The sequence below is a fragment of the Scyliorhinus torazame genome, chromosome 13 (genome assembly GCF_047496885.1).
Source record: "Scyliorhinus torazame isolate Kashiwa2021f chromosome 13, sScyTor2.1, whole genome shotgun sequence".
NCBI lineage: Eukaryota > Metazoa > Chordata > Chondrichthyes > Carcharhiniformes > Scyliorhinidae > Scyliorhinus > Scyliorhinus torazame.
In genome coordinates this window covers 146,544,273-146,565,661 of record NC_092719.1, presented here as the reverse complement: position 1 = coordinate 146,565,661, position 21,389 = coordinate 146,544,273, and the positions used below count along the sequence as shown (strand labels likewise).

The following is a 21,389-nucleotide window of genomic DNA, read 5'->3' as shown; positions in this document are numbered from 1 at the left end:
AGGTTATGTCCGGAGGAAGCATAGTAGGCGGTAGGGCACTTCGGTCAGGTAGCGGCATGGAACTCTTCGCAGTGTCCGTCTGTTTTCATAGAATTTACAGTGCAGAAGGAGGCCATTCGGCCCATCGAGTCTGCACTTGTTGTGCCGCAGCAGGGAGCCAGCCGCCATGCGGACAAGGAACGATTTTGGGGCCACTTATTTGGTCACAACAGCTGTGGCTGACAAGCCGCCCTCAGGCAACTGGACACGAACATGATCAGTTGGGGCCAGCTCAGGTAAATCCGTGGCATGAGCATCGTATGTGGCCTTCTTTTGGGCCTGTGACTGCTGCATTTTCTGTAAGACCGTGAGGTGGTCAAAGTTTGGAATATAGATGACTGGAACTATGGTCCTCAGAGTGCGATTCATGAGCATCTGCGCTGGAGACAACCCACTGGACAGTGGAGTTGCCATGTATGCCAGCAGCTCCAGGTTGAAGAAGTCGGAGCCTGCAGCTTTGCACAGCAACTGCTTTACAATATGGACCTCTTTCTCGGCCTTCCCGTTTGACTGCGGGTAGTGGGGACTGGAGGTTACGTGACGGAAGTTGTAGGACTGTGCAAAATCAGACCATTCCTGGCTGGAAAAGCAAGGACCGTTGTCGCTCATTACCGTGAGTGGAATCCCATGCCTGGCAAACTTTTCTTTGCAGGCTTTGATTACCGCCTTCAACGAGAGGTCGGACAATTTCATCACTTCTGGGTAACTGGCAAAGTAGTCGACCAGGAGCACGTAGTCACGCCCCTTGGCGTGAAAAGGTCTACACCTACGATCTCGTGCTGCTGCAACATTTCTTTGAGTTGAGCTGGCTGAATCTTCTGACAGGTGGGGCAGTTGAGGACTGTGACGGCAATGTCCTGGCTGATGCCCAGCCAATAGACCACCTCCCGAGCTCTGCGTCGGCATTTCTCGACCCCAAGGTAACCCTCATGGAGTTGGCCCAGCACCATAGCCCACATGGTCTGAGGAATTACGATCCTGTCGAGTTTCAGAAGGATTCCCTCCACCACCGTCAGGTCGTCCATTCTGCCAGCCATTGGCAAGGTACTGCATCACACACTGCAGCAGAGGATCCTTGGCCGTCTCCTCACGAATGTGGACCACCCGTTCATCAGAGGCCGGAAGGTTGGTGGCACACAACTGCACTTGCGCTTCTATGTGGCAGATGAAAGTCACTTTGTTCACACGGTGTGGTAATGGACCTGGATAGGGCATCTGCAACGATCAGCTCTTTGCCTGGCATGTAGACAAGTTCGAAGTCGTAGGGGCGTAGCTTAAGAAGAATTCGCTGTAACCGAGGTGTCATGTCATTTAAATCCTTTTGGATTATATGGACTAGAGGCCTGTGGCCCGTTTCTACCGTGAATTTTGGCAGGCCGTAAACACAGTCGTGAAACTTGACTATCCCTGTCAGGAGGCCCAGACACTCCTTCTCAATCTGAGCGTACCGTTGCTCAGTGGGCGTCATGGCCCTGGAGGCATACGCCACAGGAGCCCAGGACGAGGAGTCATCTCGCTGAAGGAACACCGCCCCAATGCCGTCCTAGCTTGCATCAGTCGATATCTTAGTTTCCTTGGTTGGGTCGAAGAACGCTAGAACCGGGGCTGTGGTGAGCTTTGCTTTCAGCTCACGCCATTCCTCTTCATGCGTGGGCAGTCACTGGAATTCCGTCGACTTATTGACGAGATGGCGGAGGGCCGTGTGGGATGCCATATTGGGAATGAATTTCCCGAGGAAGTTGACCATCCCGACGAAGTGGAGGACCGCCTTCTTGTCCTCCGGGGTCTTCATGGCGTTGCTCGCCGAGACCTTGTCGGCATCTGGCCGCACGCCCTGCTGCGAGATGTGGTCACCCAGGAACTTAATATCTGATTGACCAAATGAGCACTTGGCTCTGTTGAGCTGGAGACCATGTTCATGAATTATCTGGAATACCTTCTTGAGGTGAGCAATGTGTTCCTGGGGCGTTGTGGACCAGATAATTACGTCGTCAACGTATACTCGCACCTCCTCGATGCCCTCCGTCATCTGCTCCATGATGCGGTGAAATACTTCGGAGGCAGATATGATCCCAAAAGGCATCCGGTTGTAGCAGTAGCGACCGAACGGGGTGTTGAACGTGCACGGCTTGTGACTGGACGTGTCCAGCTGTATTTGCCAAAAACCCTTGGAGGCGTCCAGCTGAGTAAAGAATTTGGCAGGAGCCATCTCACTGGTCAACTCTTCACGTTTTGGTATCGGGTAATGCTCCCGCATGATGTTGCGGTTTAGATCCTTAGGGTAAATGCAAATGCGAAGCTCCCCTGATGGCTTCTTTACGCAGACCATGGAGCTGACCCAGTCTGTTGGCTCTGTGACCTTCGATATGATGCCCTGGTCTTGGAGGTCCTGTAGTTGATTTTTCAGACGATCCTTGAGGGGTGCCGGCACCTGGCGTGGTGCATGAATTACAGGGGTGGCGTTCGGCTTGAGCAGGATTTTATATCGGTATGGGAGCGTGCCCATTCCATCGAATACGTTGTGGTACTGCGTGATAACGTCATCTATGTAGGCTTGCAAGTTTACATCAGGTGAGGCCGTCGCCGGTGATGACGACGACGACATGGTGTGGACTCGCTGAACTAGGTTCAGGAGCTTGCAGGCTCGAGCACCGAGCAGGGACGTTGTCAGGCCCGACAATTTCAAACCGCAGTGTTGCCTTGATCGACTTGTTGGATACCCCTAGTTGACAGGAGCCACTGGCAGCTATGGTATTGCCATTGTAGTCAAGGAGCTGGCAGGCCAGTAGAGAAATGCTTGGTCTGGTGCGGATGGTGTCGAGGTTGGATTTTGAGATGAGGTTCGCTGATGCGCCGGTGTCCAGTTTAAATCGGATGAGAGCCTTGTTAACTGTGAGGACAGCACACCACTCGTCGTCGGGATCCACACTGAGGATCGAGAGGCATTTCGCCGTTGTGGTGGAAGGCAGCACATGTATAGTTATGATGTCCACCCTGTATGGGGACTTGAGGCACTCAGCATCAGGGTCTGTTGGGCTGTCGGGATCGGAATCTGGCATGCCTTGTTGTATTGAGCGGACACTTCTGCGCCGCAGCTGGGATCGCTGGCTGCTGAGCGGTGGAGCAGATCTGCAAAGGGCTGCGTAGTGGCCAAGTTTGCCACACTGTATACACCGGCATCCTTTTGCCGGACATTGACGCTTTAAATGGGCGGAGCCCACAATTCGGACACGTCATGACGCCGATGTCAGCGTGTTCGGTGCACCATCGCGCATGCGCAGTGCGGTCGGTCGACGTACGCACCTGCACAGTCGGGTTGTCGGGCTCGTCATGCACTTGGTCGTGGCGCATGCGCAAGGACCCGGGAAAAGCGCGCGAAACGGCCACTCTCCTCCATGCTCAGGCCTGCATTTGTGCAATGGCCTGCACCCGTTCCGCCTCGTGGGAGGCCAGCTTTTCAGTTTCTGCCACCCTGATGTGGGAGTAACGATTCTTAGCATGCTCATGGACAACGCACGTCTCGATAGCGACAGAGAGGGTCAACTATTTGACTTTCAGGAGCTGTTGCCGAAGCGAGTCGGAGTGGACCCCGAAAACGATCTGATCCTGGATCATGGAATCAGCCGTCGAGTCATAGTTACATGACTGCACTAGGATGCGAAGATGGGTCACGAAGGACTGAAAAGGTTCATCCTTACCCTGAAGCCTCTGCTAGAAAATGTACCGTTCAAAGCTCTCATTCACCTCATTGTTGCAGTGGCTGTCAAACTTCAGCAGGACTGTTTTGAATTTTGTTTTGTCTTCGCCATCAGCGAACGCAAGGGAGTTGTAGATGTGGATGGCGTAGTCCCCCGCGGTGGAGAGAAATAGCGCGATCGTCCTGGCATCCGATGCTGCTTCGAGGTCGGAGGCCTCGATGTACAGGAGGAACTTTTGCTTGAAGATTTTCCAATTGGCGCTGAGGTTGCCAGAGATGCGGAGCAAGCTGGATGTTTTCCATTTCACTGGATGGCTGCTTGCTGGTCAATGCTGATTCACTCGAGGTAGGTCCGTCAAGATCAGTACCACTCTGGTACCATGATGTGTTAGGCTGGTACGTTCGATGTGGACTGCACTCGATGCAGGGAAGCTAGAAACAGACGTCTAACAAAGGAGAAGATCCAACACTGTTTTATTCAACGATAGAACTGATATACATATCCAGCTGTGGGTCAACACTGTATTGAACTGACTGGAGACCTTGTAGTTGCCTGACCAGACTTACTAGCTAGCATGGTGTTTGCACTTGCTAGCTCGTGGACTCTGACTGTCTTAGTGGCTGGGTCACGAGAGAGTGGGAAACCTAGTGCCCTCTGGCTTTATAGTGGTAGTGTCTTGTCTGGTGATTGGCTGCACTGTGTTGTGTGCTTACTGGTCATCCTGTGTGTCAATCACTGCCTGTCTGCATCTCATTATATACATGAGTGGATATTATGACATATATAATGCATCCAATTAACATTCTGGTATTCTTCAACAGTGTTGGCTCAGGCTTGAAAATGGCAAAGTGTGCTTGGAGTTGAATTTATACAAGATTTATGTCTCAGCTATGGAATTGTCCCCAAATGAATAAATAGTCTAACCCCTGTCAATTCATTATTTTTTTTGCTCAAATAATTTAAATTGGTGTTCAGTTCGTATCAAATAATTTTAATATGAGCAGCATGGATAGGAGTTTTATTGCACAATTGCAATACAAAGTAATAAGAAATATTAAAATAATTATTTTGATTTTGATGTAAAGACTAGAATATTACATACAAACATATAGATTAGGAGCAGGGTTAGGCCTCAGTCTTTTGAGCCTGCTCCGTCATTCAATAAGATAATGGCTGATCTGACTGTAATTCCTGCCGAGCCCCAATAACGTCTCACTCCATTGTTTATCAAGAATCTATCTACTTATGCCTTGAAAATATTCAAACACTCGGCCTCCACTATCTTTAAACAGCTGGCTTGTCATGCAGAACAACGCCAGTAGCACGGGTTCAATTCCCGTATCAGCCTCCCCGAACAGGCGCTGGAATGTGGCGACTTGTGGCTTTTCACAATAACTTCATTGAAGCCTACTTGTGACAATAAGCGATTATTATTTTGAGGAATTGCATTCCAAGACACACTACGCACAGAAATCTCAGAAAACTGGAATGCAGGTAATAAGGAAGGCAAATGAAATTTTGGCCGAGCTAAAGGGATAGATTATAATAGTAAAGTGTTGCTGCAACTGTATAAGGCCGTATCTGGAGTACTGTGTACATTTTTGATCCCCTTATTTGAGGAGGGAAATAGTTGCAATAAAAGCAGTTTAGAGGAGGTTTACTAGATTCCAGATATGAGGGATTTGACTTATGAAGAGAGATTGAGAAGTTTAGGCCTATACTCTCGAGTTTAGAAGAATGAAAGGAGATCTAATTGAGGTATACAGGATGATAAAAGTATTGACAAAGTAGACGTAGAGCGGATACTTCCTGTTGTGAGGCAATCTACAACGAGTGATCATGGAAGAGAAATTACTTCTCAAAAGGGTCGTGAATCTGCGTAATTCACTACCTCAGTGTGCAGTGGGTGCCAGGACTTTAAGAGTAAATTTGAGGAGATAGACAGATTTTTAATTCTTAATGGGTTGAAGGGTTATGCAGAACAGGTGGAAAATGGAGTTGAGGCCGAGATCAGATCAGTCATGATCGTATCAATGGCGAAGTGGGCTCGAGGGCTGAATTGTCTACTCCTAGTTCTCATGGCAATTTTACTTTTTCCCCCACATCATATCCCAATTGCCAGATCTTTGCCTACTCTCTTAACCTATGTCCCGTTGTAGCCTCCTTGTATCGTCTTCAAAGCTTACTTTCTTCCCTATCTTTGTATCAGCAAATTTAGTAACCATACCTTCTGCCATCTTCAAGTCATTTACATAAACTGGAAAAATTTGAGGTCTCAGCACTGATCCCTGTGGCACACCACTCGTTTCATCCCACCAACCAGAAAAAAAACCATACATGGCTACCCTCTGTTTCCTGTTCAATAGCTAACCTTCTATTCATGCAAGTATGTCACCCAACAGCTTTTAATTTCCACAATAATCTTTGATGTGGCACCTTATCAAATGCCTTCTGGAAATCCAAGTACCCCATATCAAGGAGAACTGGTTTTTAAACCTCCCACTCGCAGGCTGGGAATATATAATTTATATATTCAGTACGAGAGGCTGCAGCCCTGTTGCGAAAGTCTTGCAACCTGAACGGGTTATACAACTTTTGGTTACACTTCAGCCCCAGGCTCCTCAGGATTCGGTGGGGACGTTGAATGAGTCAGGAGATTTTAACTCATTGTTACCCACAGGATTAATGTGGTCCTTTCCAGTCCATTATCAGGATGTTTGTGAGATATTTTCTTACCCTCAGAGTGATTTGTCTTAATTTAAGAAACATTTCAGCAGCAGGCATTCTGGTGATTTTTAAAAGGAAAGAAGGTTATTTACTATCACACTGTTTCCCCGGATGTTTGAACATCTAGGGCAACACGGTAGCACATGTGCCTAGCACTGCGGCTTCACAGCGCCAGGGTCCCAGGTTTGATTCCCCGCTGGGTCACTGTCTGTGCGGAATCTGCACGTTTGCCCCGTGTCTGCGTGGGTTTCCTCCGGGTGCTCCGGTGTCCTCCCACAGTCCAAAGATGTGCAGGTTATGTGGATTGGCCATGATAAATTGCCCTTAGTGACCAAAAAAAGTTAGGAGGGGTTATTGGGTTATGGGGATATGGTGGAAATGAGGACTTAAGTGGGTCGGTGCAGACTCGATGGGCCGAATGGCCTCCTTCTGCACTGTATGTTCTATATCCACTAGTTTCCCTTTATTGTTCAAAGAACTCCAATAAATTGATTAAACATGATTTCCCTTTCACAAAACCATGCTGACTTGAACTTTTCCAAGTGCAGTCATAAAATAATAATAATAGCCTCTAATATTTTCCCTATGACAGATGTTAAGCTGACTGTTCTGTTAATTTCAAAATTGGGTTTAAACGTTAAACATACAAACATCAGTGCCAGCATATGATTTGATAAAAAAGTTCAGCATTGGCCCTCTCTGACACAAGCACATTATATCACTAACATAGACAAGGCAATATCAATACAAGATACAACTTTATTTTCCTGCATCATGAGCAGACAGATTTATTTTCTCAAATCACTGCATTTGTTGCTTTCAAAGTTTTATGCTTTTATTTCTTCCAAAGTTCTGTTGACCAAACTTGAAGATTTCGAATTTCAGATTTTTTTTTTTTGCTCACAAAGTAAATATTTACTTGCAGCCAATTTCAGGTGAACTCATCAAATGATGAAATTTGAAAATCAAAAGCACAAGTTACATTTTTATAAGACATGCCACATGAGTTACATTTGTGTTGTTCATACCATGGAACAAATTTGGCAACAATGAAACAGCAAAATTTGCACATGCACATTGAGTGTTTGGGGCAGCACAGTGGCATAGTGGTTAGCACTGCTGCCTCACATCATCAGGGACCCGGGTTCAATACACGTTCAAGTCAGGAGGGCGAGAGAGTTGGGGCGAGAGAGTTGGGGCGAGAGGTTTAGAGGTGATGCTTCCAAAGATCTGGTCAAAAATCCTGGAATCCCTTAGTCCATCATAGGAGTACGACCACACAAATTTGAGGTGCGCAAGAAGGAAGGTCTGCTACTTTCTTTTCCAGACAATTAAGGATAGTCTGCAGCCTTGCAGCATTGTTAACCTCCCAAAAACAATGTTTTAAAAATAATTTCAATATGTTTTGCACTTTACAAATGCAAAAGGAGAAAGAATTAGAAGATACACACCCATTTTGGGGCATGTAAGAATGGTCTTCTTGTTTGTTCTAACACAGAAGCCTTTGCCAGGTTGCAGACATTTGGGAACCATGTAAGATACAAAATTTAACTCACAAACCTGCCCTTTAGTTTCACAAGTTTCACTGGCAGATGGACCATTTTGTTTTTGTGCTTTTAGTGATAAATATCAAAATGTGTTGACAGGTGCCACTAAAGTGGGATTTGTGAATTAATACAGTTCACCTTTATAGAAGATAATATTGTCACAGTACAGTCTTATTTATTTTCTTTTAAGATTTTCCTAACAGTGTGATTTAACGCACTCGATTAGTGAAGAACAATCTAGCCACGAGATTGGGACACGTGGAAAGAATTTCTCATGTAATTCTGAATTTATATCTTACAGCATCAATTCCAGTCAGTCCACAAATACAAGGCACAGCATGGAATCACATCATTATAACAGAGGCTTATTGAAGTACATAATGATCTTGACATCTATTGGTACTACTCCAGCAGAAATTACAATCTGCACTGTATGGTTTTAAGAAGGTAACTCCATTAAAAACATTTGGACAAGTATGATAATAAATCCCAACACCAACTTATTTCAGTAGCAAATTTCATTACTGATAAATTTCACGTAGATCTTTACCCAAGTGTTGATTTTTATTACATTCCGACAGGACTGGGCAGATTGGATGCAGGGATGATGTTTCCTCTGGCTGGGAAGTCTAGAACAAAGAGTCACAGTCCCAGGATATGAGGTAGGCCATTTAGCATTGAGATGAGGGAAAAGGGCTTCATTCAAGAGGGTGGTGAACTTATGGAATTCTCTACCTCAGAATGATGTGGAAGCTAAGTTACTGAATCTATTTAAGCAGTAAATAGATAGCTTTCTAAACTCTAAAGGTGTAAAGGGGAATGCGGAGAGTGCGGGTGGATGGTGTTGAGGTAGAGGATTAGCCATAATCGTATGCTGCTCCTATTTTTATGTTTCTATCACGGAGAACGAAAAAAAGCACATTTTGTTTGTTAAATAGGTTGTGAAACTTGCAAGTGTTGATGTTCAAAAACACTTGGGTATACTTCCACAAGGAATGCAGCAAATTAGCCAGCAGGTGCAGAAAGCAATTATGAAGAAAATGGCATCTTTGCTTTTATCGGAAGGGGACTGGAGTAAAAGAACAAAAAAACTCTTGTTGCAATTGTGCAGGATTTTGGTGAGACTAAATCTGGAATACTGGCCCGTAAGTTCCTTACTCCCTAGCCTCAGTTTGAGGGGCACTCTGAAGCTGCACTGGGGAATCCCTCTTGGAGGTTCCCAGCTGTGGGAATGGCAGTAAAAGTCCAGAAGGGCAAGCTTTCACCTGGACAGCCACATTGGGAACCATCAGATAACACAATTTAAATTGCTAACTTTGGATGGTTCTACCAATGTTATGCTGATAATTATTCTGAAAAAAATAAAATAAAACCACTTATTTAGCAAGATGAGCCCCACAAGAGACTTTTCTAGATTCTCGACCCCATAGGGGACTCCCCTCCCACTTCCTCACCCGTCTAAGCAGCAGACTACCCCCCCCCCCCCCCCCCCCCCCCCACAGTATACCCCCTTCCCAGAACCGTACAAAAAAAAGCAGGTGCGTCTTCGTTTGCTGTGATTCTTTTAGAGTCCGCCACTGGGCCCAGGGATTTGCTACGATGCCTGGCTCTCAGGTTGGGTGAGACACACAATGAAGAAATTTAGTACAGTTAAGTGGGCACAGAGTAGAAATCCAACATGGATTGCCACTCCGAGGAAGTTATGGCCCACTGTGTGTAGTTTTGATCTCCCTATTTAAGAAAGGATCTGCGTGCATTGGAAGTGGTACAGTGAAGGTTCAACAAATTGGTCCCTGGGATGAGAGGCAAAGTAAATTGGCCTTATATTCTCTGGGCTTCAGAAGATGGTGGCACAGTTTTAGCACTGTTGCTTCACAGTGCCAGGGACCCAGGTTCAAATCCCAGCTTAGGTCACTGCCTGTGCGGAGTCTGCACATTCTACCCATGTCTGCGTGCGTTTCCTCCGGGTGTTCCAGTTTCCTTCCACAAGTCCCGACAGACGCGCTTGTTAGGTGAATTGGACATTCTGAATTCGCCCTCAGTGTATCCAAACAGGCGCTAGATTTTCACAGAAATGCAACTGCAATGCTAATTTAAGTATACTTGTAACACTAATGAAGATTATTGTTATTTTAAAAACAATAATTGAGTACCTAATTCATTTTTTCCAATTAAGGGGCAATTTAGCGTGGCCAATCCACCTATCCTGCACATCTTTGAGTTGTGGGGGCAAAACCCACGCAAACACGAGGAGAATGTGCAAACTCCACACGGACAGTGACCCAGAGCCGGGATCGAAACTGGGACCTCGGCGCCGTGAGGCAGCAGGGCTAACCAACTGCGCCACCGTGCTGCCCTGATTATTGTTATTATTAACAATGAGAGGCGACCTCATTGAAACCTACAAAATTCAGAAGGAGCTTGATTGGGTATATGCTGATTGTTTCAACTGGTCAGAGAATCTAAAATGAAGGGGGTACTGTCTCAGGATAAGGGGACGATCATTTAGGACAGAGGTGAGGAGAAATTACTTCACTCAAAGGGTTGTGAATCATTGGAATTCTCCCCCAGAGGGCTGTGGATTTTCTATCGTTGAACGCGGTTAAAGCTGGGACACAAAGGTTTTTGGTCTTCTAGGGTATCAAGGGATATGGGAAAAGGGAGTTGAAGTTGTCAAGAACGTTGAATAAAATAAAGATTTTAAAAGTTTTGGATAAAGTATTAAGAATGCAGCTATCTGGAGGGTTTTTGATATGCGAATTAGCTTAGCAAGTAGCAGGGAAACAAGCCTTTACTTAAATAACATGGAGAAGAATGGAGTATGGAATTTTAACTGTATGTTAAAAGCCTGGTCCAGGGTGAGACGATTGAATAGAAGAAGATCATAAAGGGAAATATGATATCTTAGTAGCTGGATAGTTTCTCAGAGTTCAGGAGAGGACAACAGACCATAGCCACACCTAGCTGGAAAGTGGAACTCTCCCAGAGCACAGAATTCTAGGCTCCAAGCAGCTGTTTGAAAACCTTATAAAAATCAACACCGAACCAAAGAAATACTTCCTAACCTTACAGGTAACTACTGGGTGGTAACTATTTGTTGGATTACCTCAAGAATGATACAAAATTGGAAGTTGATTTGGCACAAGGGACGTTTCTCAGAGTTCAGAAATGGTCCAAATGGGGTTAATTCCATTAGATACTGTGTGTGTGGCCATTATTTTAGTCAAGTGTAACTTTTGTGTTGTATTGTGATGTTTCTTGTTGTGTGTTTCTTTTAAGTTAATGAACATTCTTTTGTTTGAATGCTGGCAGCAAGACTGGACCTTTCTTCACTGGTTTGCATATCTTATTCACAAATATAAAATCGCAAAACTCACATTTAAGAACCTGTGTTCCAAGTTACCCTTCTGGGTTTTGGGATACCTTTGTATCGGATATCAGTGGGTTTCTTAACAAAGCCCTAGAACAATAGGGAAGCACGGTAGCATTGTGGATAGCACAATTGCTTCACAGCACCAGGGTCCCAGGTTCGATTCCGGCTTGGGTCACTGTCTGTGTGGAGTCTGCACATCCTCCCCGTGTGTGCGTGGGTTTCCTCCGGGTGCTCCGGTTTCCTCCCACAGTCCAAAGATGTGCAGGTTAGGTGGATTGGCCATGGTAAATTGCCTTTAGTATCCAAAATAGCCCTTAGTGTTGGGTGGGGTTACTGGGTTATGGGGATAGGGTGGAGGTGTTGACCTTGGGTAGGGTGCTCTTTCCAAGAGCCGGTGCAGACTCGATGGGCTGAATGGCCTCCTTCTGCTCTGTAAATTCTATAAAACAATGATCGTATTGAATGCTTGAGCAGGTAAAACAGGCAATATTGTCTATTCCTGTTTCTATTTCATGTGCTCTTGTACTCAACTTGCTGTTCGTTTTGTTTTACTGTATTTACATCATGTCCTCAATATTCCAGGAGTAAGTTACAGACCCCACTGTTTATACCAGACATGTTCATCAATGGATTTGGCCCACTATAAACATCGCATCTTTAGAGTCAATGTGAATGGGAACAATGAAGGAAGCAAATAGTCAACTGGATTCCAATTTTCCCCCACGGTAACTGTCGATAAAATTTACAAAAGGATCAATATAGTTTGCTCACAACATAAATGAAGTGTTTTCTGATGTTCCAAAATTACTGGCTAAAGAACAGAGACAGGGCATATAGCAGGATTCCATAAACCTTTGCAGTATTTACTGATAACTGAAACATGGGTGATTGCCAATGCATGACCATGGATTTTAAACAGACAGGATGATTTATGGAAGAATTTAATACAAATATGATAAAAGAATACAATGACATTATTGAAATGCCTGATACAACAGAAGCACTTTATGTTATTGGCATGTTTCTAATTTACTCCAGTGGTACTTGCAAATAGCACTATTTGCACATGGTAAGTGTGGAAGGTATAAATAGAGTCATAGATGTTTACAGGATGGAAACAGACCCCCTTTGGTCCAGCTTGTCCGTGCCACCCAGTTTCTACCAAGCTTGTCCCATTTGCACGCATTTGGCCCATAACCCTCTATACCCACTCTGCCTATGTACCGGTCTAACTGCTTTTTAAAAGAGAAAATCATATCCGCCTATACCACTGCCTCTGGCAGCCCATTCCAGATGCTCACCACCCTGTGTGTGAAGAAATTTCCCCTCTGGTCTCTTTTGTATCTCTCCCCTCCTACCTTAAACCCATGCCCTCTAGTTCTAGGCTACTCTACCTTTGGGAAAAGATCTTGACTATCAACCTCATCTATGCTCCTTGCTATTTTACAGACCTCTATAAGCTCAACCCATAGCCTCCTGCGCTCCAGGGAAAAAAGTCCCAGCCTGTCCAGCCTCTCCTTATAACTCAGACCATCAAGTCCTGGTAGCATCCTCGTAAATCTCTTCTGCACTATTTCTAGTTTAACAATATCCTTCCTATAATACGGTGACCAGAACTGAACACAGTATTCCATGTGTGGTCTTACCAATGTCTTGTACAACTTAAACAAGACGTACTAACTCCTGTATTCTATATTCTGACCAATAAAACCTAGCATGCTGAATGCTTTTTTCACCACCCTGTCCACCTGTGACTCCACCTCCAAGGAGCTATGAACCTGTACTCTGAGATCTCTTTGTTCCGTAACTCTCCCCAACTCCCTACCATTAACTGAGTAGGTCCTGCACTGATTTGATCTATATATAATCTATATATCTAACAAATAACAGTGGATCCAGCACCGATCCCCAAGACACACCGCTGGTCACAGGCCTCCAGTTTGAAAAACAACCCTCCACAACCAGCCTTTGGCTTCGGTTGCCATGCCAATTTTGTTTCCAATTGGCTACCTCGCCCTGTATGCCGATGGTAGGTGTGTAATTACATCAGCAATATACCAAATCATCTGATACATCAAGTGAAACTATTTTTCTCAAATGAAAAGTTTGAGAATTGCTGTCATGTCCTATGAAATTTCATATTAAAACAATCTAAAGCTACATAAAAGGACAGAGTACCAACAAGGGTAGGATTTTCAGTGTAATTTTACTCAAGACACGTGAAAAGCATACCTGCGGTAAAAGAGAGAGTAAACTTGATCACAAATATGTGTTTCACACATAATTAGGCTCCATCAGAGTTTCCTGGCTCTTGCGCCCGTCTATGGATCCCTGCACATGAATTCATCTTGGTTCAATATAATGGCTCTGCCCAGGCTAAAGAGCGGCACACGTAAATTTCCTGCAATTATGTTGGTTCAAAACACATGCATGTAAAGTTAGATCCAAAATTATGCCTGCAGCAAGAAACAGATCATGTTTCAGGATCCTAGTGATTTTTGAGTGAGGCCCACACCTCAGTTTTCTGTTTCTTTGAATGCATTTTTATGGCGACAGCACACATTGTTCTTAAATGTGCATTAGATGTTGAATATGCATTAATGATAGATGGTTTAAAACTTACAAAAAATGAAACATGTGGTTCAAGACCAGCAGTTTCCTCAGAATCCCGCTTTTTAGCTGGATTCTGCTTGTTTATGCCTATCTTTATATTTCAGTACATGTTAAGTGAGATTGCCAGGAAAGTTGAATGTAAATAGACATTGACAAAATGAATATAATTCTAGGAGTAACTTCCCGCTTGCGCTTCCATAGGAAATTCCACCTAGCTAGGTCAGAGGGAAAAACTTGAGGGATGAAGCATTAAGTAAACTTAGATCAAAAGGTCTATGTAGAATGAAAAGAGCCCAGAAGTCTATTCCAAATTGTATCATTCAAAATATATGTGTCTGAATCAACATAAATTACTTCAGGGATCAGCCCCCACAGGTTACCTCAAGGACAGAAGTGAACTATTTATTTAGACACTGATCGGACTTGACAAAATAACATCAGCGATGAAGCTGCAGATCCATTACATCAGGGTTGTTTGTTGAACAAATATTGCAACCAGCAATGTCAACAAGTTGTTTTATTTATCTAATACCCATTAAATAAACTGTTCTTTTCATATTTCAAAGTGGACAGGAGTTCTGTTGTCAGGAACGCACGCATGTACCATATTCGTCTGGAGCTACCTATTTGCGGCTATGTCAAAATCAACACCGTTAGGAGACAGGAGACTAAGCAAGAAAATTCAGCATTAAATTAACTTGGCTCAATACAGGCCAATCAGCAACACTGAAACTACCAACCTTCACAGAAAACTTACCTAGTTCTAATCTTGGTGTAATACAATTTTCCAGCAGCATACCAAAATCAGCATTGGTATTCTTTGTAATATGACATTTGGTAGTTTAAGCACTGCTGCCTAATTTGCTAAAGTTCAGTGAAATTAATTTTTTTTTGATAAAACTGTGATATTTTAGAAGTGGACAGGAGCTTGTTTAAATTTTATCAAGATATCAATTATCAAATTTTATCAAGATGACAATTATCAAATTTTATCAAGATGACAAGTTGAGCACTTTTCAAATTATTTCACCTCATAGGAAGGTCACATAAATGAAATAAATAATTCACTGCACATCTTACACAGCAATTGTTGCAACTGTAAAGTAAATGCAATTTTCATTCATTGAAATATAAAATACATTCTCAAGCATTTAAATAGGCTTTTTTTACACTCATCCTGCCATTGACCAAGCGCTTGCTTCTGATGCCAACCAGTGGTCCAACAGACTTAATTTAAATCTTCAATAAAACACTAAGTTAGTTAACTGTGAATTATAGTAACAGTTCTGGAGATGCAAAATTGCACTTTGGTCAGGTGGTCCCTTTGACAATACTGACATGGGCAAGGTAGATTTCACATTTAAATAGCATGAATAGTTCAGTTAGATTTCTGGCCATTAGATTACTGGCCGAAAAAATATTTTGTATCACAAGGAATATTATTGTCTATTTCAATTACTTTCTTTGAATACAGTACTGAACTAAAAAAGGTATTAAATTATTAGTATGGAAATAACTCAAATTATAGCAAAATGGCTTGTCATGTGATATTGCTGTGTTACTCTTTCATTTTTGCATCACTAACCAAGCTATTGTTTTGTGCGTGTGTACATGTGTGCGTACAGATGCATAGATGCATTTATACCACTTCACTTGCTCGCATTCTTACTCCTATTACGTTATTGCAGAAGAGTTTAAAAATAGTCATAGGTTTTTCAGTGTATTGTTTTAAATACACGATTGTACAGTAAAGAACTTGCATTTATATTGTGACTTCCACGTCCTCAGCACTACCAAAAGCAATTTACAGCCAATAGAGTACATTTGAAGGGTAGTCACCATTGCAAAGGGACTGCAACCAATTTGAAGTGAAGAACTAGTGGTCATGGTCTCTGGATACAAGGTAGGCCATTTAGGACTGAGACGGGGAGAGACTTCTTCACTCAGATGGTGGTGTCTGTGGAATTCTCTGTCAAAAAGGGCTATGGAGACCGATCACTGAATATCTTTAAGAACTAGATAGATTGATAAGCACTGAAGGCACCAAAGAGATAAGGGGAGAGAGCGAGAGTACAACATATGAGACAGGAGGATCAGCCAGCCATAATCACATTGAATGGCGGAGGAGGCTCAATGGGTGAATGGCCTAATCCTGCTCCTATTTTCTATGTTTCTAACATAGTGTTTATATCTCTTGTAGTTATTACTGTTGATTAGAAAGAGCTGGGGGAATATATTTTATTAAATCAGACAGCCCGAGGTAAGGAGCTCAGATCTGAAGGTGCTCAGTGGTAGAGCAGCTGGAATATGGACTGAGGTAAATAAAAAAACAAAGTGACACCAGCACGAGGAAAGCTGCTGACTGGTGAGTTTTTCAAACAAGCAATAAGTTTAATTAGCCTAATAAATTGAGACATAGCAGGGTGCCCCAGTCCCATGTAATGCATATCCCATGCCATGTGGTAACTCCAGGATCTTTCTCATATTCTGGAAAACCACTTGTGTTGGGAGTGTCATCAGCCAGAGAAACTAGAGTTATGGGTTTTGGAAATTGAAAAATAGTTGGTATTACTGCAGAACATCCTCAAAACTGAGAGCTATGTGTATAGTATGTTTCTGGATGAGGTCATGCAGCAGCCTAGGGAGACCAGCAGGCATGAGAGGGACTGAATGACATGACCCATCAGTCAGTCAAGGAGAGCCAAGCAGATAGTGCTGGAGTCATCTCATTCTTCAATTGGCATTCAGTTCTGGAAACAGGTGAAGGATGGTTCCTTTGAGCAATATAGCCAGAGTCATGACCATTGGTGCCTTGGGTGGCTCAATTGCTCGGAGGGCAGAAGGAGCAAGGCTGAAAGGAGGAATGATTCTACGGTTAGAGGTGCAAACAAGTGTTTCTGCAGTTGCAGAGATGACTCTGCGACGACAAATTGATGGTGAGTAACTGCAAGAGATTCTCATGGTAATTGGTGAACAGCAAGAGATTGTGGTCCATTCAGAGTGTGTTGCTGGGAGCATTTAAATCAGTATGCCAGGGATAGGAACCTGAATATAGGCCCAAAGAGGAAGAGAATCAAAACTGGAAATCTGAGGCAGAGAAACTAATAACAAATATGTCTGAAGGAACAAAGGTTAGGAAATAAAGGAGTTGTTCAGTGACTGGTAACATAACACTTAAATTCAGGTGAATAAGGCAACAGGTGCATGGCACAGATAGAAATTTGGAAGTACATCATCATTGTCTTTACTGAAAAGTGATAAGAAAAAAGGTTTGCAATTATGTTGTGATTTTACGACCACCAGATGTCTTAAAACGCTTTATGGCCAAAATAAAGTGCTTCTTTTCAAAGTGTAGTCTCTGTGGTAAAAAGAGGAAACATGGCAGCTAATTGGCACACAGGAAGCTCCCACCATCAGCAATGTGATAATGACCAGATCATCTGTTTTTATTGTGAAGTTGATGGAGGAATTGATCTTTTACATCCACCGTAGAAAGTAGATGGGGCCTCGGTTAACATCTCAATTGAAAGATGGCACTGCACTGTACTAGAGAACTAATCTGGAGTGGGACTGGAATACCAAACCTCGTGACTCAGAGGGGACAGTGCTGCCAGCTGAGGCATGGCTTACAGAAGGGCAAGAATGGGAACTCAACATTCCTGGTTACATGTTTTCAGACAGCTTGGAAGAGGGGGGGGGATAAAAAAAAAAGGGAAGGAGTCACAATATTGGTTGAATGCTTTGAGGAGGGATACTATGCCAAGAGGGGTATCAAATGAAGTTATATGGGTTGAACTGAACAAAAAAAAGGGCAATCGTACTGCTATAGGTCTTCAGTCAGAAGGAGATAGAACAACAACATCAGAAAATTGCTGAGAAGTGCAGAAGCAATAGGGAATTACAACCACTGTACCCCAATATGAAGTGGGATAAATTCAGTCTAAAAATGCAGAGAGTGCAGAAAAAGTGTATAGCACGTATCAAGCCCTACAAGAGAAGAGGCAGCTCTAGACTTTTGCATTGGCGAAATTACAATTTTATTAAGCCGTGATTCTTATTTGGGAAAAGTGGACTGGAAATAGCTACTTGAAGATAAATCTGTGTCAGAACACTGGAAAGCATTCAAGGAAGAACCAAAATGGTTTCAGAACAAATATGCTCCCACAAAGAAAGGGCAGGACTCACAAATCTAGACCAACCACATCACCACCACTTCTCCGCCACCTACCCACAAGTCAAAGCGCATACCGAGTAGAATAAGGCAAAAGAAAAAAGCTTGTGTCAGATGCAAAGAGCTCAAAACCACAGAAAGCTTGAAGGACTGTAGAAAATAGGATAAAATTAAGAAGGAAATTTGCAAATCAGAGAGAGGACATGAAAAAATGTTGCCAAGTAAAATCAAGGAAAACTCAAGATGTTTTATAAACACAAAGAACAAACTAATCTCAAGGCAAAGAGAGGTCCAATTAGCAACTAAGAATGTAACTTGCATGGCGGCATGAGACATGGACATGGTCCTCTTGAATAGTTTGCATCTTTTTTTTTTTACAAAAGATAGGATCAAAGCACACATTGTAGTTAGGGAGGTCTGAGAGACATTTTTAAAAATTACCCAATTATTTTTTTCCAATTAAGGGGCAATTTAGCATGGCAAAATCACCTTCCCTGCACATCTTTTTGGGTGAGACCTAAGCAGACACAGGGAGAATGTGCAAACTTCTTAGGAACAGTGACCCTGGGCCAGGATTGAACCTGGGGCCTCTGCTTTGAGGCAGCGGTGCAAACCACTGCGCCACCGTGCTGGCCCGAAACATTTGATAAATATGATAAACATGCTGAGGGAGAACATTAAAGTGTTTAGCGCACTTGCAAGTGGATAAATCAAATCACCAGGCCAAGATATAGGCTGCTAAGGGAAGCAAGGAATGAAATAGTAGAGGCTCCAATCATTATTCTTCAATCCATCAAGTAGCTATGGTGCTAGAGGACTGCTAACATTGTAATGTTAAAGGGAGGAGAGGGATAGCCCAAGTAATAACAGGCCAGTCAACCAAACTGCAGTGGTGGGAAAATTACTGGAAGAGTCGCACAGTATAAATTGTAATTTAGAAGGATACAGTTTAATCAAAGACAGTCAGCATGGATTTGTTCAGGTGTGGCCATGCCTAACTTGATTGAATATTTTGAGGAGGTAACAACAAGGGTTGGAGATTAACACCTTTGATATAGTTTGATACATGGATTTTGGCAATGTTTTTGACAAGGTCCCACATTGAAGACTGGTCAGACATTAGAAGCTCATGGGATCAAAGGAAAAGTGCCAATTAGGCCCACAATTGACACTGTGGCAGGATACAAAAGCTTACGAATACTGGCAGTTGTGTGACTGGAAGGCTGTTTCCAGTGGGGTTCTGCAGGACTCAGTACGTAGTTCCTTGTTGCTCATGATATATGGCAATGACAGATTAGCATTGTCGGATGATTATGAAGTTTGCAAATGATATGCAAACTAGCCCTGTAGTTGATAGTGAGAAAGACAGCTGTTGACTGCAGGAAGATATCAATGGACTGGTCAGGTGAGCAGAAAAGTGGCATGATAGGTACAGAAAGTGGTCAAAAGGATTATTTTACTTTACTGGCTGAGGCCCAGAGGATATGGTAAGTTATGCTATAAATCCATAAAACACAAGTAGTTGGAGCACTACATGCTGTTCTGGTCACTGCATTACAGGAAAGATGATCACACTAGATAGGATACAGAAGAGATTCATGAGGAGGTTGCCAATAATAGTTTTAACCATGAGCAAATATTGGTAGGCTGGAGTTGTTGGAATTGAGGACGTGGAGGGGAAATTTACCTGAGGTGTGTAAAATTATGAAAGGTCCCGTAAGAGTGAATTGAGAGGACCAATTTCCATTAGTAAAGAGGTCACTAATCAAGTGACAAAGGTTTAAAATAATTGATAAAAGGCTTACAGGATAATTGAGGAGTATTTTTTCATTCAATGGTGGGCACGTTGAACACATTGCTTGAGAAAGAATGGTAGAGATGGAAACCTCAAAGCATTTTTTAAACTTCTTAAATTTGTGCTTGAGGTACCATTACCTCAAGGCTGTGGACCCCAAGAGCTGGAAAGAGGAAATAGCCTAGTTAGCTATTTTCAGCTGTCACAGACATGATGGGCTAAATGGCTTCCCTCTGCAGCATAAATGCTTCTATATTGTTGACAAATATTGGCCAGAGGAACTCCCATTCTTCAAATTGGATTGGAAATTTTTACATGCCCCTCAGCTTAACTTCTCATCCAAAAGACAGCACCTCCAATTAGGGCAGCACACTCTTGATATTACAGTCCTGTGTCAGTGTGGATTATGCGTTCAAGTCTCCACTGGGCCTTGAATCCACAACCTTCTGACTCAGATGCAAAAATGCTACGTGATTGTCAAAATTCAGTTCGGGCATTTCACTCTCCAGTTACAGAGCAGATTACACATCAATGCGACGCAAAAGCTGCCTTACTGTGCAACATAACTAGACATCGTATTCGCATTGTGGAAATAAACATACTGCAGGGACGTCAAAGTTTCTGAAAACAGGTAGCGCTTGGTCTGCAAAGCTGCAGCACCACCTCTTCATCTAACTCCACCGCAAAAGCTTAAAGTTTCTCAAGAATCCAAAGTGTTTTGTAAAACTATGGTGGAATGAAAGAAAGCGTATGGTGGGAAAGTCCCACGTATTTGGTGGATTACTGAGTCTTCTTTACTTGAACCCAGACTCATTCATCCCTGATTGCCCCCGCCCCCGCCCCCGCCCCCGCCCCCGGCCGGGGGCTCATCCCGCCCCGCAGATTCAGGTCTATTTTCCCGTCAGTGAGAGGTGATGCACGGCCTGGCTACTCTGGGTAGGGGGTACCCCAAGACCGCTAAACAATCCAGGCCCCTCTCCCCGTGGCCCAGCCTCACTCACCGATCCAGCCAAAAGGTCCAGGGGGAGTTGAGTGGGACGCCAGACTTGTCGTGACTGTTGATCTCCTCGATGTGCTCCTGGTTGAGGTGAACGGTATCCTGCTCCTCCTCGTCGTCTGGCGGGCTCTCCTTCTCCAGCTGCTGCTGCAAGTCATGGCTCGCCGGGATCGCCATTTTCAATAACCAGAGAGACGCCGTCGCCTCCGGGAGGGGGAGAAGGGGGGGGAGGGGGGGGGGAGAGAGGGAGGGAGAGAGCGCATGCGCGCCGCCGCTGGACAGGGCCGCAGACGTCACCTAAAACACGTCACACACGCCAGGTCGGCAGTGATTGGTTGTGGGGAACCAGGGGCAGGAGGCTGACAGATGTGGCTTTGAGTGAATGAATAGAATGGTTCCATAGTGTCTTTACTGGCCTTCTGAAGGAGT

The 21,389-nt window shown here is 43.8% G+C and overlaps 1 protein-coding gene across 1 annotated transcript in view; it reads right to left on the bottom strand.

The window, feature by feature from the left end:
* Window positions 1-21,180, bottom strand: part of eif4e3 (eukaryotic translation initiation factor 4E family member 3) — a 124,197-nt gene extending 103,017 nt beyond the window's left edge. Inside the window, exon 1 of the mRNA XM_072472246.1 lies at window positions 20,965-21,180. Within this exon, the coding sequence (XP_072328347.1) occupies window positions 20,965-21,137 (173 nt within the window). The 5' untranslated portion in view covers window positions 21,138-21,180. The remainder of the gene's footprint in view (window positions 1-20,964) is intronic.
* Between the last annotated feature and the right edge of the window lie 209 nt (window positions 21,181-21,389).